The following is a 27,863-nucleotide window of genomic DNA, read 5'->3' on the forward strand; positions in this document are numbered from 1 at the left end:
TTTAGTGAATGTTCATGGATCAGAGACAGTAAAAATCATGTCCTCCAGCGGGATCAAAACAGGCGTGTTGGTGTTTAGACGTAGGCTCTGCCTGAACCCGGGTCTGACTTGGCTGTTGAGGTGTAGATCTTCTGTGGTGGGTTTCCATAGTAACCACTGCCAAATGAATAACATAGATGAAAAAAAAAGTTAGACTGAGAACAAAAAAGTAAGTATTAGCTTCACATGCACTTACCTTTTCTTGCCTTTAGGTGACACTCTTTTGCAGGCACAGCAGAGTAAACCTCCACCCAGGATCAGTAAACCAGCTCCACCCCATCCCATGAAGAGGCCAGTGCCCAGCTCAAATCTGCACATAAACATTTTATGATGTCCTTTGAAAATTCTGATAAAATATGAAAATTTAATTTCAATTTAATTCAGTTTCAATTGAATTAGCTTATAATGTGCTAAATCACAGCAAAGCCGTCTCAAGGCGCCTTACATGAAACAATTCTACATAAAATTTAAATAAATAATTAAAAATTAATAAAAACAAATTTCAAATACATGATTAAAAACAGAAGTAAAAGAATAAAACAGATTAAAAAAAAAAAACAAAACTATTCACAAGAAAGAGAATAAAAATAGGTTTTCAGTCTTGACTTAAAAATGTCCACGGACTCTGACTGCCTCACAGTCGCAGGAACTGTTCCACAGGGTGGGTGCATGACGCGAAAAGGCTCTTTGACCTGCTGACTTCTTCTTCACCCTGGGAACACAGAGAAGTCCCGCATCCTGCGACCGCAAAGCCCAGGCCGCCACGTAAAGTTCAACCAGATCAGCCAGATAAGATGGCGCCAGTCCATGAACAACCTTATAAGTCAATAACAAAACCTTAAAATCTGCTCTCACAGAGACAGGGAGCCAGTGCAAGGATGCCAAAATGGGTGTAATATGTTCAGACCTTCTGCTACATGTCAGAAGTCTAGCAGCAGCGTTTTGAACCAGGTGAAGACCCCTGATGTTGGACTGCGGTAACCCTGAAAATAGAACATTACAGTAATCTAGTCTAGACGAAACAAAAGCATGAATCAGGGTCTCAACATCAGCCATAGACAGGATGGGGCGGATCCTCGCTATATTTTGCAGATGGAAAAAAGCAGTCGTAGTAACCCCTGATGTGGAGGTCAAATGACAACGTGGGATCAAAAATTACCCCAGGGTTCCTCATTTTGTCCGTATGATGTATGACACACGAACCCAAGTCGAGCACCAGCTGGTCAAACTGATGCCAATGTCTCGCTGGACCAAGAACCATCATTTCAGTCTTATTAAAGTTTAAAAGTAGGAAGTTACTAGACATCCAACTTCTCACTGATAGAAGACAGTCCTCTAGGGATTTTATGAGAGTGAGATTTTCCACAGTTATCGACATGTGCAACTGAGTATCATCAGCATAACAATGAAAGGCAATCCCAAAACTCTGCAGTATACACCCAAGGGGTGCTACATACAGGGAGAAAAGCAAGGGGCCTAAAACGGATCCCTGAGGAACCCCAAATCTCATATCACCAAGGTCAGAGGTAGTGCCATTATACAAGACACATTGAGAATGACTGGACAGATATAACGTCAACCACGCAAGGGCACTTCCAGTAATCCCAAAAAGATTCTCCAACCTATCGAGCAAAATATGATGATCCACGGTATCAAACACAGCACTGAGATCTAACAACACCAAAACCATAGTGGTGTCTGAGTCCATTGCTTGCAGAAGATCATTCACTACTTTAGTGAGCGCTGTCTCTGTGGAGTGATATTTCCTAAAAGCAGACTGCAGCGGCTCAAAAAGATCATTCTCAGTGAGGTGGTCTACAAGCTGCCGTGAAACCACCTTTTCTAAAATTTTGGAACAAAATGATAGATTTGATATCGGCCTGTAATTTTTCAATACACTAGGGTCAAGATTAGATTTCTCAAGCAATGGTTTAATCACTGCAGATTTATAACATTTCAGAACAGATCCAGAGGTTAATGACAGATTGATCATTTCAAGCACAGTCGGCCCAAGAGTGGACCACAGGTCCTTAAACAGTTTTGTTGGTATGGGATCAAATAAACAGGTTGTGCTTTTTGCAGATGCTACAAGTTTCGTCAGCATGCCTAATGAAATACTATTAAATTCTGTAAATCTAGGGAATACCTCAATGGTAGCGCCAACCTCCATAGCAGGTTTTAATGGCTGGGCTGAGGCCTGCTGAGATATGCTCAGCCTAATATCTTCTATTTTCTTCTTGAAATAATCCAAGAAATTCTGCACTGAAAAGGGAGAACGACTAACAGGTGGCTGCCCGTGAATAAGAAATGCTACCGTGTCAAACAAGAACTTTGAGTTATGTTTGTTTTTACTGATCAAATCAGAGCAATAGGTCCACTTTGTGGCTGTCAGGGTTAAACCTGGTAAAAGAGACAGCTCAAATTATTACAGAGAATGACCACGCGAGAAACGCTGAATTTCTTTCCTGATCAGGGAGATCCAGTGGGCATGACGCTCATCACTGCTCGTCAGACAGCTCTGAAGTGCCTGCCCACTCGCCTCCTGAATTTACTGAAACAAAGTTGCATACAGACATCTTGCAGAAGACAATATACAAAACATAGTGGCATCTCACAGCCTATTCTCACATCGATATGAAAATTGTTATGGCTCTCCATCTCCAGTCTCACGGTCTGTTCTCAGACAGATATAAGTCTTCTCATAATATGAAAGAAAACAGCGCCAATCTTGGGCTAGTGTACAGGCTGCATCATTCTCTGTTCAAGGCCGACTTGTTAATTAAAATGTACATCTGTGCTTAGCAAAAACAAGGCTTACGCTCTCACACTTCTCATGCAAGCAAAATGTCATTTCACCGTGTGAGCAGTTCAGTGATTAACTAGAAAAGTAATATTAAGTGAAATCACACATATATATATGAAAGACGGGATCAAAGACAGAGTCAAAGACATTAATAATTGATAAGTATCTTGAGAATTCAGTGGCCAGTAGTGCATGCCTATAATCTAAAATAGCATCCCGCCACACAAGGCGGAACACCTCTAATTTGGAACAACGCCCTTTCCGTTCCAAACCTCTTGCCTTCTGCCTGAGGTCACGGAAATAATCACTGAACCAAGGTAACTGTGCCTTGGGAGAATGTGGCCCCAAAAGAGGAGGCGCAATCTTATCAATTGTAGTTTTAAGCGCTATGATCCGCAAGGCTGTCTACTGATTTAGCATTCTCCAGAAGCTAAAGCTGGTAGTCTGGCCTCAAGTTCAGTCATAGTTGAGGGTTTAATACGACCCACAGTAGTAGACAAGGTTGTTGTTCCACTAAACGCGGCAGCGTAAATGTAAACCTGATAAGTGAATGGTCTGAGACTATAGATGCGAGAGGCAAGATGTCGATATTTGTGACAGCAAACCCACGTGTAAGAACCACACTAATGTGTGTCCTGAATGCATTGCTGGAATCCTACAGCATCCACAATTTGCATAAATGATTTGCTAAGGGGATCAGAAGTCTTATGTATATGAATGTTAAAGTCACCAATAATCAAAATGTTATCTGCACTAGTTGACAAACTAGAGATGAACGCACCAAATTCATCTAAGAAGTCAGAATATGGGCCAGGGGGCCTATAAACAGTGACAAAATAACATAGCTGAGCTCCAGTTTTATGACCCTGATAGTACTTAGCATCACGGGCATAACGGAGAGTCAGATGCTCAAACGAATTATATTTGTGACCCCCAACAGCTAATAAAGAAAACCCAGATTTGTAAATAAAAGCAATACCCCCGCCTTGCTTCACACCATGGGACACGTGACGAAATGTGTATGCTGGTGGGCAGGCCTCATTCAGAGGAAGGAGAGTTGTGGGTTTGAGCCAAGTTTCACATAAGGCAATCATATCTAAATTATGATCCATGATTAAATCATTAATCAACAAAGATTTCGAGGACAGTGATCTGATGTTCAGGGTAAGGACCTCAGTGGGGATGACAGTCTGACTGTTTGGAACACGGCAAAGCAAGCCCAAGTTCCGAGAGCGCCGCTGGTGCACATCAATCCGGCAAAGACGTGGGCGGCCGGGCCAACAGTCCTCAGAGCCTTTAATCAGATCCACAAGGTGCCAGGGCAGGACAAATCCCACAAGAATTCTGTGCACTGCTGGGATTTGCCCCTGTTAGTGCATTTTAAGTGTTTATTTGCAATGGTTTTGTGTGCTGTTCTCATGTCCTGTCTTAGTTTTCTGTTACACTCCCTCACTGGTTTGAGTTCCTCTCTAGTTTAGTTATGTACTTCATTCTGGTTGTTGCTTAGTTTTCACTGTGATTTTGTTAAAGTGCTTGTTTTCTTATTTTCTCAGTTTTCTGCAGTTACCTTAAGTGCACCTTTGCTTTTTGGTATGATTTTGTGAATCATTTTATTTTCACACTTTCTGTAGTTACTTTATGTGCACCTTTGCTCCCGGTTTAGCTTTTCTGTATTTTATGTTCTACTCACCTGCAGATTCTGTTTAGTTCTGATCACCTTTAATTAGTTATCACATGACCTTTGACCCATCACTCACCATCCTCCATTTTGTTCAGTCAACTCCTCCTGTGCACTTGCTCCTCCTCCTCCCCCTGATTCAACACACCTGTTCCTTAATCAGTTTGGTTATTTAAGCACTTCCTTGTTTGTCAGTCGTTGCTGGTTCATTGTATGTCTCCTGTGTAAGCTCCTTCCAAGGTTCCTGTATATCCTTATGTGTAAGTACTGTTTCTGGTGTTATCTCCAGTTTTTGACTTTTTGCATTTCTGGCTCTGGTTTTTGATTTTTCACTTTGCAGCCTTTGTTGTATTTTTGCTGCACTGTATGTATGGAATATTTTGGGGCTCTTAAACACCTTTTGCACCTTTTTGGAACTATGTCACAATAAATCACCTTGGTTGACCTTTGTGTCCATGCTGCCTGCATTTTTTGGTTGCAGTTGAACTCTGCAATCAAACCTTAACAGTGCACAGCTCATCCAGAAGTCAAATAGCAAGCCAAACAGTGCTTCAGCTTCACCAGTTGGCCACTTTGTCTCCCGCGGTAATGAGTGCACTTTCGGCCGAAAGGCAGCACAGGAGCACGGCACAGAAATGCCAGCACCGCCGATAAAAATGGGGTGCAATAACAAATACTTTTATTATTGCAGATATTATACACACACCCATGCATACTTACATCTATACTGTAATAGCCAAGTGGCCCCTGTGTGTGTTTGGCTTTGATCATGGAGAAACCGGGGAAAGCTGATATTTGCTGTTTGGTATGCTTATGTATTTTTGGTCAAGGATGAATGCTGTGAAAACAAAAAAATTGCTAGGACAATTTTAGTAAACCAGTAAACAATGGCTGTTGTGCTGCAATGCACCATGGGAGTTCTGGGTTTTGAGGTTTTATGTTATTGTGGTTCATGGTAGTTTAACAATGTTAGTCATTGATTTAGGTGTTTATGTAGTTCAGTTGGTTTATTCAGTTAAGTGTCATGTTGCTGGTACCATGAGTGAAATGTGCATTGCATTTGATGTCTTCTGCCCCGTCTGTCTAAAATCAGAAGCTCCTGTTTATGGCAGAATGCAGAAAAGGCAAGAACCTCTCAATGCATGCATGGGTGTATAACTTCAATGACGGACAAACTGAGGACAACTGACATTTGCTGTTTAGTATGTTTATGTATTTTGGGTCAAGGATGAACACTGCCAAAACAGAACATTGACAGGCCTAATAGGACTGGAGAAACTATGGATATTAGCTAACACTGGTAATTACATTCTGGACTCACACACCATCCCAACAAGCGGTGGTAAATCATTTTTATATTAAAAGTGAGTACATGCATGTGTGATTTTTAGTAAGTTCAATGTAAGTACATAATATAATTGTAAATACGTTAAAAATACATTGACACAAGAAAGTGAAAACACTTATATCCATTGTAGTCCATTTAAAAATCAAATGGCAAAATAGAAGTTAAAAAATATATAATAATAATACCAGCTAAGTGACATGAAGCTCACTCATGGTACAGGGAGTTCTAAACAGGAAGTGCCAAACTGAGTCCATAGTGAAACAGGAAATCTCAAACACTTCCTAGATTGACAGACAAGATCTCATGGAATCTCACGGAAATACAGTGGCAAGTTCACATTGAAACAGGAAATGTCAAATGTTGAACACTTCCTGGCATGGGTGGAACTAGAGCGGAGGCCAGGGTTGCACTGGACTCCCCTGTCATCTGACTGGACACAGATGATTGACATGCCACAGCACCATGTCTGGTTGAAAAGAGCTGCATTTTTCCAGTACAGTAGTGTGCGCTGTGTACCACAAAACGTTATCCACCTTAGTAGAACAATTTTGATTCAGGGACACCTAATGACATGAAAGTTTTGTCACGAGTAAACAACCATATTTTATGCCAGAAATGAGATCCAGGTTATAAAAATCAGCATTTCTCCTTTAATTGCCATATATATATATATATATATATATATATATATATATATATATATGTTTCTCCAGTGATTCGAGCAGGCAGCTGTTGATTCATGAGATATAACATGAAGACGCTCAGGCTGAAAAAGTCAGGTAATTTAATCCTCCCCTGTTCTGTATCAAACCTGTGTAACCTCTTAATTTTGCTCTAAGGATTTATTTTTAAATAACCTCTTAATTTTGCTGTCTGACACATCAGTGACACAACTGTAGATAGATAAATCTAAAGCTATCTTCCTTAAACTGAAATCAAATTAATTAAAAATATAAAATACAGCTTCCTGATGAAGTGGTGTAGAGGAAATTTTCTTAAAGCTACAATTTGCCAGAAAGTACATCTGAGATGCAAGTCTAGATTTGATGTTTTGAAATCCCCCCCCCCCAGAAGCTGAACGGGTTTTAGCGACGCTAATGCTCCCTTGAAGCATTTACTCAAAAGTCTGAAGGACCTAAATGACACGGTGAGATGCTGAAGCGCTTCACTCGTTCATGTCCATGACATATAAATAATAGTGTGTATATGATAACAAGAACAAACAATTTATAAATACATTAAGACAGTAACATTAAAAAAATACATAATTAACAGCAAAAAAGGTTGTGTTCTTCTATCAAACAAGCTAAGGACTCCTACAAAAGGAACATAAAGACACATAAAGATACAAGGGATTCTTTGCCTAGTTCAAGACTACCACCACACACCTTCACCCACTGCCGTCCCCTTGGTTCCAGCACCTCACCTCTCTCGCTCCAGGAGCATGAGGTGAGCAAAAACCTCAGATCAGTGAACTCCACCCAGCTGTAAGAGCTCAGCTCAAAGGTATGGAGTTAGTTGTGCCATTAATGTCTGAAAGGAAATGCTTTTGAGGAAAAACTACAGATTTTGTTTTTTATTTGTCCAGAGATCAAGGATCCAGTGACCAATTTCATATTTATTTACTTTAAGACTCAATAAAATGTTGCTGACATAGAAAACCTGTAAAACCTACTTTTAGTACACAGAAAATTCACGGGAGGTATTGATAAGGGAATCCGCTCAATAAGCGGAATCGATAACAATAAAATCTTAGCAATACCCATCCCTTATTATTTATGTTAAAATGTTAGTTATGCCAAAGACGTTTAAAAACACAAATGTTTAAATTTAAAATCACAAAACACAGAAATTGAAGAACAGAAATCTAAATTTTTGAAAAGGGTGTAAAATGTGTGAAAGAATAGGTTTTTAAAAACGTTTACAAAGGCTATAAAATGTGTAAATGCGCAGATAGTTCCTTAAACACATGAAGATGTTGAAATTGTTTGTGTTGCTGGGGGGCAGCTATTCATTTGTTCTCTGACGGGGGCTCACTCTCCCACACTCTGAAAACCCCTGACTTAAAGGAAGACCAACACTGGAGCTAAAAGGTTTTTCAGACTGCGGGACAGAAGACCCACTCTTTTCAAACGGAGTGGGACACACATAAAGTCTGGCTGTGTGGATGTCCAGCCTGTTTCTGCCTCATTTTCTCAACTTGTGACAATGTCTGGACTCAGATGGGATATTGTGGCCTAATGAATTTATAAAGAAGTCTCCTCAAACACGAGTGGTCGACCACTCACATTCAGAGCCAGAAAAGGCTGAAAACATGCAGTCGAAACAGGAATGATGGACAACTTTCCTCCCTGGCAGTGATCTCTACTGAGACAGACTTTGGAAACTGAAGGAAGATAAGGAAACATCTACAAACAAGTCATCGATGCTTTTGTTCAGAAGGAGCAGTACATGGACGTTATTTACAAGTAAAGGTAAGTCCATGTACTGCAGTTTGTATATGTAAAGAATGCTGAGATGAGATTTTAAAGAGAACTCGTTAACTGCTACCAATCAAAAGGTGAATAAGCTACTCTGTGGGGTTCATATGTCTGTAAATCTTATTGTAATGAAGTCAGTGCGTCACCAGCCATCAACCTCACCGCACGTCACTGGGCTACAGCCGATTCAGGAATGGAGCAACCATCAGCCATCTCCAGTACATGGAAGCTGCATGCCAAGAGTGCGGAACACATTGACTCACTGATCCACCTCACCAGGATCTATAGTGAGGATATCGGATGTCATTCGGACTGGATAAATGTGGCAAAGAGAGGGAAAGTGATCTGGACTGAGGGGGTGGAATTGACAATACCTGTATGCAGGACAGCTACCAAGTGCCTGGGAGTCCCACAAGCCAATGGTAACCATAATGAAGATGCAAAAAGGTCAGCCATAGCCAAATACCTCCAGAAGATAAGACAGGTGCTGAGAAGCCAGTTCAATGGTAGGAATAAGATCCAAGCCATCAATACATAAGCCCTACCAGTCCTTGGATACCTAGCTGGGATAATAAGTTGGCCACAGGAGGAGATAGATGCCACTGACATCAAGACATGAAAACTCCTCACAATGCACAGAGGTTTCCAGTACCCTGAGGCTCTATGAGCAATGCAAGGAGGGAGGGCGAAGATTAGAGTGCCAGAGCCACAATCTAGGATGAGAGAAGGATCTTCCATGAATACATCAGAAAGATGGCCCCCTGAGATCATCTGCTACAAGAATGCCTCAGGCAGCTGAAGACAGATGGTGATGAAGAACAGGAGGAGGAGATATCATGGAAGACCAAGACCCTCCATGGGATGTACTATCTACAGACTATCTTATTGTATGGCTTTTGCCTTACAATATAAAGCGCCTTGGGGTAACTGTTTGTGATTTGGCGCTATATAAATAAAATTGATTTGATACAGACAGAGGAAGTGGCTGACATCAAGAAGACCTACCAGTGGCTAGAAAATGCCAGCCTAAAGGACAGCACAGAGGCTCTGATCATGGCAGCACAACAAGTCCTAAGCATGAAATCCATAGAGGCAGGAGTCTACCATAGCTGACAGGAGCCAAGTTGCAGGTTGTGCAAATGTGCCCCAGAGACAGTCCAGCACATAGTAGCAAGATGCATTACTGAGAGGCCCAACCACGTGTTGTGAATCATGTTCAGAAACATCTGTGCTGCATACGGATTAGAAGTCCCAATGGGAGACGCCAAGAAAGGTTGCTGAGAATGACAGGGCAAAGGTCGTGTGCGACTCCAAATGCCAGACAGACAAGCAGCGGTGGTTGACAAGGGAAAGAAAACCACAGTTGTGATCGATGTGGCAATCCCAGCTGACATCGGAAAGGAGCACGAGAAAACAGAACTACCAAGGGCTGAAGGAACAGGAGCAGGTATGGAAGGTAAAGTCCAAAGTGGTAATATGACAACTAGAATCTCTAATCCCCAGATTGGAAGAGTGGCGTCAGCAGATTCCAGGCACAACACCAGAGGTCTTTGTCCAGAAGAGGACAGAACAGCCAAGTGACTAAGCCGAACCCTCAAACTCCCAGGCCTCTGGTAGATGACCCGAGCTTGAGGAACACATGTCTATCACAATTATTTTAAAAATATACTCAAATAGTTTACATGCTTGAACTGTGTTTGACTTACTTCACACCACCAGTGAACGGATTGTGGAAGTCCTGCACGACACTGAAAGCATACCAGGAAACAGCCACCATAGAGGACAGACCTGCATCAGTTCAGACAAAAATAAAGAAACATTAAGACTTTACATCATACTTGGGTTTAACGTGAATTCAGGTCAATCCTTGACAACTTGAAGTAATGGAGCAAAGATGTTCAAATTCTATTAAGCATCTTGAGATTTGTGAATACACCATTCTGAAAATGAGTGTAGCTGAATGTAGCCATGGCCCAATCAGAGTCTAGCAGAATATAGTTGCAGTCCATTGCTGAATATAGCTGTGGCCAAATAGGAGCAAGTGTAGCTGAATCTCACCACAGCCCAATAACGCCACGTGTACCACAATGTAGCCATGACGCAATAGAACAAGAGGACTGAGCCAAGCCCAATGTAGCCACGGCCCAAGGAGACCGAGTCGACTGATAAAGGATGTGTTCAGAGTTCTGCCTTCACTGATATGACAGCAGTCATGTAGATTTTGTGAAGTTAAAAAACTGAATCACAACAGCTGCATGCAGCATTTTCAGGACTGGACTGTACGGATGAAGACCATAAGACACATCAATTTATTTTCATTTATATAGCGCCAAATCACAACAGAGTTGCCTCAGGACATTTCACACAAGTAAGGTCTAACCTTACTAACCCCCAGAGCAGCAGTGGTAAGGAAAAACTCCCTCTGAGGAAGAAACCTCAAGCAGACCAGACTCAAAGGGGTGACCAATTGGAGAGCCCTAATGCTGGACTGCGGTAAACCAGAAAATAGAACATTGCAGTAGTCTTATCTAGAAGAGATAAATGCATGGATCAGGGTCTCAGTATCAGCCACAGACAGGATGGGATGAATCTTTGCTATATTTCGCAGGTGGAAGAAAGCAGTACTCATAATATTTCTAATGTGGAGGTCAAAGGCTAATGTAGAAACAAAAATTACCCCAAGGTTCCTCACTTTCAGTGTGATGTATGACACACAAGCCGATGTCTCACTGGACCAAGAACCATCAGAGTTTAAAAGTAGGAAGTTTCTAGACAACCACCTTCTCAATGAGGCAAGGCAATCTTCTACGGATTTTATGTGGATGAGATTACCAGCAGTGATCAGCATGTATAACTGAATATCATCAGCATAGCAGTGAAAGGTAATCCCAAAGCGCCGCAATATGTGCCCAAGGGGAGCTATATAAAGGGATAAAAGCAGGGGGCCGAAGACAGACCCCTGTGGAACCCCACATTTCATGTCACTAAGGTCAGAGGTAGTGTTACAGTACAAAACAGTGAGTGGTCAAGTATGTCAATCATGCAAGGGCACTCCCAGTAATCCCAAAAATGATTTTCCAGCCTATCAAGTAGAATATGATGATCCATGGTATCAAATGCAGCATTGAAATCTAACAGCACCAGAACCATAGTGGTGTCCAAATCCATTGCAAGCAGAAGAACATTCACCACTTTAAGAGCCGTCTCTTTGGAATGATATTTCCTAAAAGCAGACTGTAGTGGCTCGACAGATATTTAAAAAGCAGAAGATGGTGACATCACAAATCTTTTGACTTTAAAATTTTGTTCCTGCAGACTCACCACCAACAATTCCCAGGATGCCTCCAGTGATGGCGAGCTTGGCCTTGGACTGGTCTGTAGCTGAACCGATCTTGATGCACTTGAGTCCAAGCAGAGATACAATCATAGAACAGAGTCCCAGCAGCAGAGAGATGATCATCAGAGCACGACATGCCTGGATGTGAGCTGGAGAGAGCAAAAGATATATCTGCATTGACACTGAAGGCTCATGGGAAATGTAGTCTTATCTACAACCCCTGGCAAAAATGATGGAATTACCGGCCTCAGGGGATGTTCAGTTTAATTTTGTAGAAAAAAAGCAGATCAGACATGACACAAAACTAAAGTCATTTCAAATGGCAACAAGAAATCAGGAAAAAAAAATTGTGGCAGTCAGTAACGGTTACTTTTTTTTTTTTAGACCAAGCAGAGGGAAAAAAATATGGAATCACTCAATTCTGAGGAAAAAAATGATGGAATCATGAAAAACAAAAGAACGCTCCAACACATCACTAGTATTTTGTTGCACCACCTCTGGCTTTTATAACAGCTTGCAGTCTCTGAGGCATGGACTTAATGAGTAACAAACAGTACTCATCAATCTGGCTCCAACTTTCTCTAATTGCTGTTGCCAGATCAACTTTGCAGGTTAGAGCCTTGTCATGGACCATTTTCTTCAACTTCCACCAAAGATTTTCAATTGGATTAAGATCCAGACTATTTGCAGGCCATGACATTAACCCTATGTGTCTTTTTGCAAGGAATGTTTTCAGTTTTTGCTCTATGGCAAGATGCATTATCATCTTGAAAAATGATTTCATCATCCCCAAACATCCTTTCAATTGATGGGATAAGAAAAGTGTCCAAAATATCAACGTAAACTTGTGCATTTATTGATGATGTAATGACAGCCATCTCCCCAATGCCTTTACCTGACATGCAGCCCCATATCATCGACTGTGGAAATTTACATGTTCTCTTCAGGCAGTCATCTTTATAAATCTCATTGGAATGGCACCAAACAAGTTCCAGCATCATCACCTTGCCCAATGCAGATTTGAGATTCATCACTGAATGACTTTCATCCACAGTCCACGATTGGTTTTCCTTAGCCCATTATAACCTTGTTTTTTTTTTTCTGTTTAGGTGTTAATGATGGCTTTCGTTTAGCTTTTCTGTATGTAAATCCCATTTCCTTTAGGCGGTTTCTTACAGTTCGGTCACAGACGTTGACTCGTTTCCTCCCATTCGTTCCTCATTTGTTTTGTTGTGCGTTTTCGATTTCTGAGACATATTGCTTTAAGTTTTCTGTCTTGACACTTTGTCTTCCTTGGTCTACCAGTATGTTTGCCTTTAACCCTTTATCTACGGAGATGGCGCCCACGCCATATTTTCCATATGCATTTTTTTTTACCGTAACTCCGCCATAGTTTGTCCACTCCGAATGATTCAAAGTGCATTGTTAAGCTAACACCAAGGGCTTTCCAATGACATATGGTGTATTACGGTAAACGTAAGCCTGTGACATCATAACGCAGAGGAAAAACACGGAAGTTTCACACTAGTGCGCCACTGATTCTCATTACTGTAAGCCCTCAATCTGAAAAATTTCAACACTGACAGCAAGCCAAGAACCTGTGCTTTCCAACAGTATGCTATATGTTGCATATATTACGGTAAAGTGCGTTTGGTGACTTTTGAAATGAGGGAAAAGTATGAAAAAGAGCGCAAAAGTGACAGAAAAGTACAGAGACAGACAGCAAACATAAATGTAGTAATTTTTGAGGAAAAGGCAGGGTGTTGGTGTCATTTGTGAAGGTGTGGGTGTGATGGCTCCATCAGCCACAAGCCGGTGCCAACAAGCAGTGGAAACCCACCTTGCAAGAGGCGTTTTTGCAAGAGGTCAACCTGCTGGATGTGCAAACTTTGTAAAATTGGCCTCTGTTTTCAGCCAGACAGAAACTGTTACAAACAGTACCACACTGACTGATGTAGTTTAGATCTAATTTTGATTCTTGGTTATATATTTGTATATAGTTTGACACTTCATTGTTTTATTCATATTGTATAATTTTGCACAAAATGAGTGATCAAATGAGTGACTTATTGCATATTTTAATACTACAGATAATTGATATATCTGTATATAGTTTTGCACTTTGTTTGTTGTTAATAGTTTAGTTCTGCACTTTAAAATTGGTTACTTTTTGCATATTTTCGCCTTGTAAAATGTTTACTTTTGCACTGTTTCGGAGTTCTAGACACACAAAATTAATTTTGATTGTAAACACATACAGCTTCCTGTTAAAAATATGAAATCCAAACTTCCTTTACATAACCATTTTTCATTGAAAAACAAAAATCAAGTTCGTTTCTGTTTCTCATTTTAAATGCTAAAACTTACAAATGTGTATAAATAGTTAATCAGGTGTGATGATTGAAATTCAGGTACTCCTGGAAAAGGGTAACAAAGCACACAAACATGGAACATTATTTCTTTTATTGCTATAATAAAAAAGTATAACCAATCGTCCATTTATAGCCTCAGTAGGTAAAGGGTTAACAACCTTCCCATGTTTGTATTTGGTCCAGAGTTTAGACACAGCTGACTGTGAACAACCAACATCTTTTGCAACACTGCGTGATGATTTACCCTCTTAAGAGTTTGATAATCCTCTCCTTTGTTTCAACTGACATCTCTCGTGTTGGAGCCATGATTCATGTCAGTCCACTTGGTGCAACAGCTCTCCAAGGTGTGATCACTCCTCTTTAGATGCAGACTAACGAGCAGATCTGATTTGATGCAGGTGTTAGTTTTGGGGATGAAAATTTACAGGGTGATTCCATAATTTTTTCCTCAGAATTGAGTGATTCCATATTTTTTTTTCCTGTGCTTGGTCTAAAAAAGTAACCGTTACTGACTGCCACAATCTTTTTTTTCTTGATTTCTTATAGTGTTTCTTAAAGCCAGAAAGTTGCCATTTGAAATGACTTTAGTTTTGTGTCATGTCTGTGATGTCTTTTTTCTACAATATTAAACAACTGAATGAACATCCTCCGAGGCCGGTGATTCCATAATTTTTGCCAGAGGTTGTATACCAAAATTCTCTGAGGCACAAATCTTTGTCTGTTACATATTAGTTCATCTGTCTAGCAAAAAACAAACACCAAAAAGAGCAAAGTTTGTTGTTCGTTTTTTTTTTTTTCCCAGGAAATGTAAAATTCCCTGAAGATGTGCAGTAAGACTTTTCTAAGCAAAATTGTAACAAAGCATATTTTATAAGCAGCATTAACATTGCATTATGGCAGCAGTCTGCTCTGTGTAAGTCGGAGTCAAATAAATGAGAACTAGAGTCTGCAGTCACACTGAACACAGCAGCAGCTGCAGGACGTCTCAGCAGTGCAGCTGGAACAGATCAGATCTGTGTAACTTTCAACACTAATATTTCGGAGTGTGTGTGTGTCAGAGTAAGTTTAATACCTTCCTGACATAATTTAATGTTAGTTGATTTTACTGGCTCGATATCCAGGTCAGAATAGCATTTAACATGTATTTTCAGTCGCAAATAAGCATTGAAAACGGATTAATATCTGGGCACTTCGTCAATTTTCCCAGTTAGGATGTGTCATGTCCATGAAGACACATTTGTTACACATTGGGAGTGCACACTCTGGTTCTCATTTATAACCTCTTTGGTGTAGCGGCTGAACACTCTCTCATCTGCATTCTTTGTTGTGGTTGCTCCCCTTGGGACATGAACTCATGATGTCTGGCACAGGTGACGGACTCTCTAACCATAAGGCCAAAACCCAGGGCTCTGGCTTTGTAGCCAGAGGATCCTATTTTTTCTTTTTTTTTTTTAAGCTGTTGGGGAGTGAGGATTGCTGACTACCACTGCACAGCAACTCCTACTGGCCGCCGTCACATAAGCAGTGTGGGGCCTGGTTAGTACTTGGATTGGAGACCTCTTCGGAACATCAGGGGCTGTGTGTGTTTCTCCATGTAAAACTGTTGTGTCAGGAAGGACATCTAGTGTAAAACTTGTGCCAAAATACTAATGCAGATCTGGCCGCTGTGGCAACCCCAAACAAATGGGAGCAGCCGAAAGGACATTAACATTGCATTATATAACATTGGCATGTTTCTCTGTTAGCATGACCCCAATAGGGCACCGCAGTCTCGTTTGAACCCTGCATGATGTCACAGGATTTGACCTCTTACGGGGAACTCTGCTGCCCTTGTGCATCATATACACAACATAACTTCACACGGACAAATGGTGTACTGTTTTTGGCTGCAATCACCGAAGCAGTTGCGAAAAGTGTTTTTTTTTTTTTTTTTTTTGTGATTCCCAGTGGAGAAGGGAAGACAAAGCGAGTGGGAGATGTCATGTTGGTGTTAGCTTACACAGCTAACCAGAGTAGCTCCCTTCTCTCGCCTGTAAAACCGCCTTGACACATTTGTTCGGGTCTTCACTTTCACACCGCATCGTCACTTTTTCTTTGCATTTTCACTTTGTTTGCATGTAATTTGCCCAAAAACCCATTGAAAACGCCATGGTTGGTCCCCCAGAAGTAGAGAAATTATGTCATGTCATATTTTACCCTTTTAGTGCCCGTCCTCAAAGGAGACTGCAGTGCCCTATTAGCATCACATTGTGTGATGCTAGTTTTCAATACACGTGAATGATTAATTCCATGGTGAATCACGGCTTTAAAGTACATATCACTAGGAAATCAAATTTTAAATGAGCTAACTATTCCAAATAAACAATTATAAAAATGTAGATGTACTGTTTTATTTTTGCTGCTACATACTGTGACAAATTAAGTCACAAACACAGGGAATAATTAGCCTGATTTCACCTGCTGCTGATAAACACTCAAACACAAACCTCTCATAAAACTGGACTTTGATGGCATCATGTACAGTAATGCCCCTTGAGGGCATCTGTTGAAATAGATGGGGGAAAACGGATTTTTTTTTTTTTTTTTAGTGTGAAATCTGTGGGTTTTTTTTTTGTGTACGTTAACAGTGAATATGTCAAAATAATCAATCTGTTTTACGAGGATGCACTAAAACAATTATTTATAGGTGGTCAGATTTTCCAGATATTTTGTGGAGGAAAGTGAGATTTTTAGTTTTGTTTTTTGACTGCCTCTGGAGAAGACTGCAGAAATGAAGGACTTCCAGCACAGCCTGATAAAGGTCGTTAAAACATGGATCTAACCACGGATTTTATTCTTTCCATTTGTGTGGTCAGGAGAACAAAGCACGTTTCCTCTCCCTAAAGCGTGAAATTGGCCGTGTTTATGGATTGTGCCTCGACGTGCGGACCACCAGCTAGTCTCGCTGAGGAAGTGACGGCTGTGACTATGACAGCTAGGACATGGTCCAGCTCCCAGCCCTTTGACTTGCTGGCTTAGCTAAACCGATAGCTGTTGTTCACAATGAAGGCACTCAGCTCATAAGTGCGATGTCAGTGCCTTGGCATTGCTCCTAACACCAAGCTAGTGCAAGTTGGAACATGTTTCCCATGATAGTAATGCATATAATTAAAAAAAATTTTCAGTGCATATTTCAGAAATACTATGACTAAAGAAACCAACTAAAGTAGCTCGCTATTGTTATTTAGGAGATTGTTCATTAATATAATACATAGCTCGCTCATGATACATGGAGTACCAAATTTTGATTCCACAGTGAAACAGGAAATGTCAAACACTTCCTGGATCAACATTTCCTGGATTGACAGATGAGATCACATGGAATCTTGCAAAATTCAGTGGCAAGTTCACACTAAAACAGGAAGTGCCAAATTTTGAGCCCACAGTGAAACAGGAAATATCACATTCCTGGCACGGGTGGAGCTGGGTGTCACTGCACCACTTTCAAATCTTATTGGACACTCGAGGTACAACCCCAGATGATTGACATGGCACCGCAGGTCTGGTTGAAAAGAGCCATTTTAAATCTGTGACACATATTGACTGCTGGGTCTCTCCCGTACAGTAATTGGCACTGTGTACCACAAAAAGTTCTAATCCACCTTAGTAGAAGAAGAAACATTTTGGAGCCGTATTTGAACCTGGACACGTTGTGTGAACCGTGGACTCCTAATGACAGCAAACTTATATTGGTAATGCCAGAAATGAGGTCCAGGTTGTTAAAAGCGACATTTCTCCTTTAATTCAGATTGCCTTATATATACGAGTGTATATATTGATGCTTTTAGAATTATATAGCTAACAGACAGAGGTTCATGCTGTATTGGCTTATTAGTGAAGCAGATAATTGAAATAATCCTTCAAATGGTGATACAAGCATCAAATTCAGCACAAATACACCTTAGACATTACACGTTAAAAAAATCGACTGGCCACTTGAATTTTCAATAGGCAGCCTGGTTGGGAGTGGGTTTAATAAATGGAACAGTTTTGATAGTGTTGAATGCTTGGTCTCCAAAGTAAAGGTCAAACAAGGTAAATGTCCATTGGATTCTATGACATGTGACATATATTACCCTGTAAAATGAACTAAGCATGACACATGATGCAAACAGTTACTTTTTAAAACCTGATTAACTCAACCAATAATTGGCATAATTTTTTTCCCAAAATTGGAGCAACTTGACATTTTACCCTGTAAAATGAACTAAGCATAACACATGATGCAAACAGTTACTTTTTAAAACCTGATTAACTTAACCAATAATTTGCATTTTTTTCCCCAAAATTGGAGCAACTTTAACTCTTGACCCCTGTACAAACTAAAATTGACCTTTGTCACCATTCTTGCTGCTTTTACCTCATAACTGGCAAAAAAATGTGAGCATTATGAAAATTGTAGAACTGTAGGAAATGTTCAATGCACTACAGCACCTTATAAGTTATGGTTTTTAAAATGTATAAATGTATGAAATTAGACTTGCAATTTTAACTTATTCCAATTGAATTGTACATGTAGTTTTTTTGTTTTTTAACTGTCCTCCTTTAACTGAGTTTATGTAAACTAACCATGCTCAGATCATGTCAGTGTCCTTTTGTTTCCTGTCTTTTGTCTAGTCTGTGTCTTGTTGTAGTAGTTAGTGACCCTTATGTAATGTAGTCTGTTGTATTGTAAGCTCCTGTGATGTTTGTGTTTTTACTGTAAATTGTTTAATTCTTATAGTCTGTCAGGGACTACAGATGGAAATTAGCCCATGGCTATAATCTGACATATATACACTTTGTGTTCATTAATATGCATTGTCCAACTAAATAAATAAATGAAATATGAAATAAATGAAACTCCATAACATTCAGTCACAGATAGTCCAAACTATACCTTTTTGGAATCTTTATGATCAGGCAAATAATGTGACGTAGTTGTCAACATGATTGGAGCATCTTTTAATTTTGACCCTTGTATAATTCTTCAATTGACCCCTATTTGTCTGCTAATTGAAAATTCAGTGTTTTTTTTGAGTTCATGTCTGTGGATTATTAGTGCTGAATTTGCTTGCATCACCGTTTGCAGGATTCCACTCTAAATATTCTCATCTTCTGCACTATATATGAGATGTAAGATGCTGCTCCTCAGTGTTTCTCAATTGCCCTCAAAAGTATTGGAACACTTGGTATTTAACACATTTTAATTTGTTTATTCCATTTCAAATACTTTTTTTTTCTAAAATTATCTTAAGTCAAACTGAAAGCAAATCTCTACAACTTGATATAAATTAATTAAAAATATAAAATCCAGCTTCCTGATGAAGTGGTGTAGAGGAGGATTTTCTTAAAGAACTGATAGTTCAGCTACAATTTGACAAAGTACATTTGAGATGAAAGACTAGATTTGATGTTTTGGTGAAAGAAACTTTTGTATTTCTTAATTGATGTAAGGGTGATTCGTTAACTACGGGCACTATTGGCCTTGTAAATGTAATTTCCACCACACCATTGCCTTACAATATAAAGCGCCTTGGGGCAACTGTTTGTTGTGATTTGGCGCTATATACATGTGCTCTGATGTCACTGTTTATCTCCATAGAAACTACCCAAACAATCTTTCATACAAACTGTTTAAAGGGACATTACAGTGTTGTGGTGAAAATTACAGCAATAGTGTGGGACAACTACATTTTGTTTAAAAAAAAAAAAAAAAAAAAAAAAAAAAATCACAACAGTTATGACACCCCAATTATGTTTTGATTATTTTTACTGATTTTATTCAGAGATATTTTAAAACATTAGAAAAAACGTTTCTTTACCATTCATTTTTATTATTGAAGGTCAAAAGTCTGGGTGTGGGACAAGCACAAAACATCAATATTTGCATATAATGATGCTGAAAAAAGGTGAAAAAGTCATGATAGACTACTAGAACAAATTTCTTAACACACTTTCATTGTAAAGATAACTATAAAAGTGTGAAATTTCCCCTTTTTTCTGTTTTTCATACAATATGATCAAAGGACATAAGTGCCCGTAGTCTAAGAATCACCCATAAATAAAGTCCAAGACACATTCACTGACTTGAAAATGTTCGTTTCCATCCCCTGAGTTGTATAAAGAAAACTGACAAAAACGATTATTATTTAAAGGTATTATGAAGTTTTAGAGTTTTTTGTTTTCAGTTTCTAGAAGATAATTCTAGAAATTATTCTTTATTTTTTTGTATTTCTTGTATTAAAATGACAAACAATTAAAATGTGTGAAAGTTCAAGTGTTCCAATACTTTTGGAGGGCGCAGTATCCTAACCTTATGATGAATGCAAAATGAGTATGGTATTATTAATAGTTTGTGTAAGAATGTTTAATTGTCACTGTTGCTGCACTGTGTGAAATCATTCATATCATACATCATATTGATATGACAATATTGAGATACGATAATTTGGCCATATTGTACAGCCCTACTGTCAACTACCTGAAAAATTTGAATATTAATTTACATCTACATTTTAAAAAAAAATGCTTAAAGTGGCAGGGGGTTAAGAGATGTTATTAGGGGTGTCTGGGGGTGGAGCCTCGTAGAAGCTGAAAGGCAAAAAAAAAAAATGCTTAAAGGCGTGAGGAAGCTGAAATGTTTAAGCCATGCTAATGCTCCCCTGAAGCATTTGCTAAAAAAAGTCTGAAAGACCTAAATGACATAGTGAGCATGCTCAAGTGTTTCGCTCATTCCTGTCCCCCAACATATACATATTAAATTTAGTAACACACCTACGTATTTGAATTTTTTTTAGTTTTGTTTTGGAGAATTTATCTAGATTACAGTGTATTTATACACCAGTATTGTGCAAGTTAAAATTAATATACAACCCCAGTTCCAATGAAGTTGGGATGTTGTGTAAAATGTAAATAAAAACAGAATACAATGATTTGCAAATCCTCTTCAACCTATATTCAATTGAATACACCACAAAGACAAGATATTTAATGTTCAAACTGAAACTTTACTCTTTTTGTGCAAATATTTGCTCATTTTGAAATGGATGCCTGCAACACATTTCAACAAAGCTGGCACAGCGGTATGTTTACCACTGTGTTACAACACCTTTCCTTCTAACAACACTCAAGCATTTGGGAACTGAGAACACTAATTGTTGAAGCTTTGCAAGTGGAATTCTTTCCCATTCTTGCTTGATGTACGATTTCAGTTGTTCAACAGTCCGGGGTCTCCGTTGTCATATTTTGCACTTCATAATGCGCCACACATTTTCAATAGGTGACAGGTCTGGACTGCAGGCAGGCCAGTCTAGTACCCGCACTCTTTTACTACAAAGCCACGCTGTTGTAACACACACACTAACAAACTCGCAGCTTAAAGCAGATAACACGTAAGTTGGACAGGAAATGGCGCCTCACTAATTTAGAAGATCATCACTTAGCCTGGAAAAAGAGTCTGTTGCTCTACAAAAAACCCTCCGTAAAGCTAGGACATCTTACTACTCATCACTAATTCAAGAAAATAACAACCCCAAGTTTCTTTTCAGCACTGTAGCCAGGCTGACAGAGTCAGAGCTCTATTGAGCCGAGTATTCCTTTAACTTTAACTAGTAATGACCTCATGACTTTCTTTGCTAATAAAATTTTAACTATTAGAGAAAAAATTACTCATAACCATCCCAAAGACATGTTATCTTTGGCTGCCTTCAGTAATGCTGGTATTTGGTTAGACTCTTTCTCTCCGATTGTTCTGTCTGTTATTTTCATTAGTTACTTCCTCCAAACCATCAACATGTCTATTAGACCCCATTCCTACCAGGCTGCTCAAGGAAGCCCTACCATTAATTAATGCTTCAATCTTAAATATGATCAATCTATCTTTATTAGTTGGCTATGTACCACAGGCTTTTAAGGTGGCGGTAATTAAACCATTACTTAAAAAGCCATCACTTGACCCAGCTATCTTAGCTAATTATAGGCCAATCTCCAACCTTCCTTTTCTCTCAAAAATTCTTGAAAGGGTAGTTGTAAAACAGCTAACTGATCATCTGCAGAGGAATGGTCTATTTGAAGAGTTTCAGTCAGGTTTTAGAATTCATCATAGTACAGAAACAGCATTAGTGAAGGTTACAAATAATCTTCTTATGGCCTCAGACAGTGGACTCATCTCTGTGCTTGTCCTGTTAGACCTCAGTGCTGCTTTTGATACTGCTGACAATAAAATTTTATTAGAGATTAGAGCATGCCATAAGTATTAAAGGTATTGCGCTGCGGTGGTTTGAATCATATTTATCTAATAGATTACAATTTGTTCATGTAAATGGGGTCTTCTTCACAGACTAAGGTTAATTATGAAGTTCCACAAGGTTCTGTGCTAGGACCAATTTTATTCACTTTATACATGCTTCCCTTAGGCAATATTATTAGAAAGCATTGCTTAAATTTTCATTGTTACGCAGATGATACCCAGCTTTATCTATCCATGAAGCCAGAGGACACACACCAATTACTTAAACTGCAGGAATGTCTTACAGACATAAAGACATGGATGACCTCTAATTTCCTGCTTTTAAATTCAGATAAAACTGAAGTTATTGTACTTGGCCCCACAAATCTTAGAAACATGGTGTCTAACCAGATCCTTACTCTGGATGGCACTACCCTGACCTCTAGTAATACTGTGAGAAATCTTGGAGTCATTTTTGATCAGGATATGTCCTTCAATGCGCATATTAAGCAAATATGTAGGACTGCTTTTTTGCATTTGTGCAATATCTCTAAAATTAGGTCTTGTCTCAGTGATGCTGAAAAACTAATTCATGCATTTATTTCTTCTAGGCTGGACTATTGTAATTCATTATTATCAGGTTGTCCTAAAAGTTCCCTGAAAAGCCTTCAGTTAATTCAAATGCTGCAGCTAGAGTACTGACGGGGACTAGAAGGAGAGAGCATATTTCTCCCATATTGGCTTCTCTTCATTGGCTCCCTGTTAATTCCAGAATAGAGTTTAAAATTCTTCTTCTTACTTATAAGGTTTTGAATAATCAGGTCCCATCTTATCTTAGGGACCTCATAGTACCATATCACCCCACTAGAGCGCTTCGCTCTCAGACTGCAGGCTTACTTGTAGTTCCTAGGGTTTGTAAGAGTAGAATGGGAGGCAGAGCCTTCAGCTTTCAGGCTCCTCTCCTGTGGAACCAGCTCCCAATTCGGATCAGGGAGACAGACACCCTCTCTACTTTTAAGCTTAGGCTTAAAACTTTCCTTTTTGCTAAAGCCTATAGTTAGGGCTGGATCAGGTGACCCTGAACCATCCCTTAGTTATGCTGATATAGACTTAGACTGCTGGGGGGTTCCCATGATGCACTGAGTGTTTCTTTCTCTTTATGCTCTGTATGTACCACTCTGCATTTAATCATTAGTGATTGATCTCTACCCTGTTCCACAGCATGTCTTTTTCCTGATTCTCTCCCCTCAGCCCCAACCAGTCCCAGCAGAAGACTGCCCCTCTGTGAGCCTGGTTCTGCTGGAGGTTGCTTCCTGTTAAAAGGGAGTTTTTCCTTCCCACTGTCGCCAAGTGCTTGCTCACAGGGGGGTCGTTTTGACCGTTGGGGTTTTTTTGTAATTATTGTATGGCTTTTGCGTTACAATATAAAGCGCCTTGGGGCAACTGTTTGTTGTGATTTGATTTGTAACATGTGCAGAATGTGGTTTGGCATTGTCTTGATGACAGGGACGTCCTTGAAAAAGACGTTGCTTGGATGGCAGCATGTGTTGCTCCAAAACCTGGATGTACCTTTCAGCATTGATGGTGCCATCACAGATGTGTAAGCTGCCCACGCCATGGTCACTAACACACCGCCATACCATCACAGATGCTGGGTTTTGAACTTTGCGCTGGGAACAATCTGGATGATCTTTTTCCTCTTGTCCGGAGGACACGACATCCATGATTTCAAAAACAATTTGAAATGTGGACTCATCAGTGTTCCTGAGCCCACGTGGTAAGATTCTTTACACAATGATGTCAGTTTTTAATGTAGTGCCACCTGAGGGATCGAAGGTAACGGGCATTCATTGTTGGTTTTCAGCCTTGCTGCTTGCGTGTAGAGTTCTCCAGAGTCTTGTCTCTGAATCTTCTTATTATGGACTGTAGATGATGGAATCCCTAAATTCCTTGCAACTGAACGTTGAGAAACATTGTTCTTAAACTGTTTATTTTTTTCATGCAGTTGTTTGCCCCATCTTTTCTTGTGAATGTCTGAGCCTTTTGGGGATGCTCCTTTTTATACCCAATCATGACACTCACCTGTTACCAATTAACCTGTTCACCTATGGAATGTTCCAAACAGGTGTTCTTTGAGCATTCATCAACTTTCCCAGTCTTTTGTTGCCCCATCCCAACTTTTTTGAAACGTGTTGTAGGCATCCATTTCAAAATGAGCAAACATTTGCACTAAAACAAAAGTCTATCAGTTTGAACATTAAATATCTTGTCTTTGTGTTGTATTCAAATGAATATAGGTTAAAGAGGATTTGCAAATCATTGTATTCTGTTTTTATTTACATTTCACACAACGTCCCAACTTGGGGTTGTGGGGTTGTAGGCAGCATGCACAAATACAGTTCTGTCTAATGATAATTATAAAGTTGTGTTTGTTAAGTCAAAATAATTCTCTGAGGTCCGGGTGTTTCAGTCTGTGGAGCTGTTTGACCAGTAAATGTGACTTTTAGCTGTGCCTAATAATGTGGCATTCTTTATAAACAGTCTGACCAGAATAAAGTCTCATTCTGAAACACAGAAGCAGCAGGTTTTGATCCCTTCTGGTTTATCATAGCCTTGATAAAGACACTCAACCTGGATGTGCTTAAAGAAACCATCTTAATTTGTTCCTGGTGTGTGTGTGTGTGTGTGAGAAAAGTAGTTTCACTTGTAATTTTTGAATACATAAACTTACTCAAATTAGGCTCAGGTTTATTTTTCAGTTCTTCTTATTCAGGTTACAAGAATGAAAATGAATCCAAGCTCAAATCAAAGCTGAAAGAAAACAAAACCATTTTCCCTCCTTTTCCTCCATTTTGCTTTTAGTGAAGCAAGACGAAGCTCAAAATGGCGTCTAAATGATCGCCTGAAATGACACAGCAGTTAAATTATCAAGGATTTTTTTTTTTTTTACTAGAACACAAAACACATTTTTTAAATTAAACTTTGGAGAGGTCGTTGTTTAATTCAGGCTGTAAAATCCACTAACTTGTTTGGAAACTTGGCGACACACTAACCTGCTTCAGGTATGAGACTCAAACACACACACGCACAAAATTAAAGCATCTGTTTAAACTAATTTACATGAACTGCTGCAAAATATTGCACTGATTTCAGTCATTGATTCGTCAGTGAGTGTGACGATTAATTGTTGGGTTAGCTAAGAAGAACGAACATAAACGTTCTAAAATGGAGCAACAAATGGTGGCAAAAAAATGAGAACCAGAGCAGCTGAATTCCCATCGCCTGGGGACTACAAAAGAACTTGTCTCAGTGAGTGAACTTTTGGCTACTTGGCACTCATCTTACCAGGAAGACTGAGCAGCGACATGAAGTCTTGGCATTCAGCGATGCCAGCACTGTTCTCGGCGCATGAGTGCCACAAATTTTCAAAGTGCCTCTGAGAGATGATGACGCTGCCGGACACTGTGGATATCTTCCAGTAGTCGTTAGCGAGCGCTGCTCCAGTGATCAGCCAGCCGATCAGGCACATGATGAACCCGGTCCCTTCCACAGCGGTCGACATGATGGTAACGTTTCCAAATAAAAGCTCGTAAAGACCCAACAGGATCAAAACAACCCTCAGACTGTTGAATCAAACCAAACTGGTAGTAAGTGTGTAAAAAGACAAAGTCTTAGTGTCTATGTGGAGGTTTGGCACTCAGTGGATCTGATCTCTCTGACCATTAAAGTGACACCTGTGGACTTTACACTCTGCTGGGAGCCGCGCCCTGATCTTCCCCCACCTCACTAATGATGACGATGGCAGCGAGTCTTCAGCCGCTCCTTAATAAACCCTGAAACTCATCCACAGCGGCCGCTGTTTGCTGCTGACACACACTTCAAATCCCTCGACCTGGATCCAGATGACATCAAGACCTGGACCAAACTGCACTTGCAGACTGACAGTCATGGAACAACTACATCCTCCGGTGTTTGTAAGATTTGTGACCCCGTCTCACTGTGTCACAGTAACAATCAACGGTTAAATAGCAAAGTTTAAAAAGTTTTCCAGTGATTTCTTTATTTTTAAACATATTCTGTGTTCACTGCTGATTGGTTGCCGTACTTCCCCACTCAAGCACCTTTTTTATTTTTTAAATAAACAGATCTTTAAAATTTTTTGAGTATTTTATGTATTTTTCTTCTTCCCAACAAACAGATGTGTATGGGTTTTTTGTTTTTTTGTAAGATATGTTTGTGAGTTAAGATTATTTAAAGGTCCCCCCCCCCCCGAATTGTCAGTTCGGGAACTGACAATCTTTTAAGATGAAACATTTTCTACAACAAGACTTTGTTCTGTATCCGAATCCAGTTTTACAAAACTTTTGTTTCGCACAGTTTTTCCATTTGCTCACTTTCACATGATGGAGAGAAAAAAAAAGGACAAACGGTTGCCTCTGCAGGTTCAATGACCAAGGTTTATGGGTTCAAATCTTGACTGGAGTTTTACATAAAGGAGAAAACCAACAAATCCTATCCGAGCCCTGAGGGACACTGATGCTGGCAGATTCCAGAGTGTGAAGCAGATGAAAGTCTATGACTTGACCTGCACAGGGAGCTAGTCCGTCACAGGTTACTGCCCCAACCAAGGCAGGTACCCGTTTACAGCTGGTGGACTGGGATGTTACAGAATTAGTGTCTTGTCCAAGGACACAGACAAGTAGCCTGGAATTGAACCCTGGTCTACAGGTTGGTAGTCTGGCTACCTATCCCAGAGAAAAGGCCTGGCTCCAAACAGAAACCATTCTATTCTGTGGGGAACCCGCGATAAAAGGCAACCAGACTGAGAAGATTTTAGACTTAAGTTTGGGTACCACAGCAGCTCAGTGGTTCACACGGTCACCTCCAAGCAAGAAGGTCTGGGATTTGAAGCCCACCTTGTAATATATGTTAGGTAACTGGTAATGATTTAAATTACACACACACACACCTTTGCTGCCTATTAGCATTGTTGTGCACAATTTCTGACCTAGCACATTTTAAATCAAAGCTCAAGACTTATTTCATTAAAATTACTGCTGAAATGATTAATCGAGTAAATCGAATAATTCAATTACAAAAAATATTCGAGGCAAATTCTTTGCCTCGATGCTTCGTTTAACACTGTAGTACATATACCAGGCCTGTATGTGGTGCTGTAACGCTTCCACAAAACACAGAAGAAGACCATGGAGCATGTGTGCAACTAATATAAGAGCTAATCAATATAGCAGCTAACACTACAAGTTTACAAAGCCACACGCTGAGTAAAATAAAGCCCTTTAAGAGAGAGTCGGCGCTGATCGTCTGACATGGACTTATTGCAAATTGGTCCACTGGCTCTTCTCCACCTCTGCAGATGAAGTGAAAGGACGCGTACTTTAAGTGAATCATATTCTATTCAAAAAACTATAAAAAAAAAATGCTTATATTCAAATCAAATCAATTTTATTTATATAGCGCCAAATCAAATCAATTTTATTTATATAGCGCCAAATCAGTCGCCCGAAGGCGCTTTATATTGTAGGGCAAAAGCCATG

At 39.7% G+C, this 27,863-nt stretch overlaps 1 protein-coding gene across 1 annotated transcript; it reads right to left on the reverse strand.

The window, feature by feature from the left end:
- Window positions 1–26,015, reverse strand: cldn15la (claudin 15-like a). The gene is made up of 5 exons (XM_034183702.1): window positions 25,651–26,015; window positions 11,670–11,834; window positions 10,055–10,136; window positions 236–349; window positions 1–156 (listed from the first exon to the last, which is right to left on the reverse strand). Exons 1-5 carry the CDS (start codon window positions 25,865–25,867, stop codon window positions 75–77), a joined length of 660 nt encoding a protein of 219 aa, XP_034039593.1. The 5' UTR covers window positions 25,868–26,015; the 3' UTR covers window positions 1–74.
- Window positions 26,016–27,863: the final 1,848 nt, after the last annotated feature.

The sequence above is a fragment of the Thalassophryne amazonica genome, chromosome 12, assembly GCF_902500255.1.
Source record: "Thalassophryne amazonica chromosome 12, fThaAma1.1, whole genome shotgun sequence".
Classification (NCBI taxonomy): Eukaryota; Metazoa; Chordata; class Actinopteri; order Batrachoidiformes; family Batrachoididae; genus Thalassophryne; species Thalassophryne amazonica.

Excerpts from the sequence above, each read along its gene's own strand:
- cldn15la (XM_034183702.1), bottom strand. The coding sequence starts at position 25,867 with ATGTCGACCGCTGTGGAAGGGACCGGGTTCATCATGTGCCTGATCGGC. Across the intron at positions 11,835-25,650 it reads GTCGCTGCTCAGTCTTCCTG|CTCACATCCAGGCATGTCGT; the intron begins GTAAGATGAGTG and ends TGCTCTCTCCAG. Across the intron at positions 10,137-11,669 it reads CATCCTGGGAATTGTTGGTG|GTCTGTCCTCTATGGTGGCT; the intron begins GTGAGTCTGCAG and ends GAACTGATGCAG.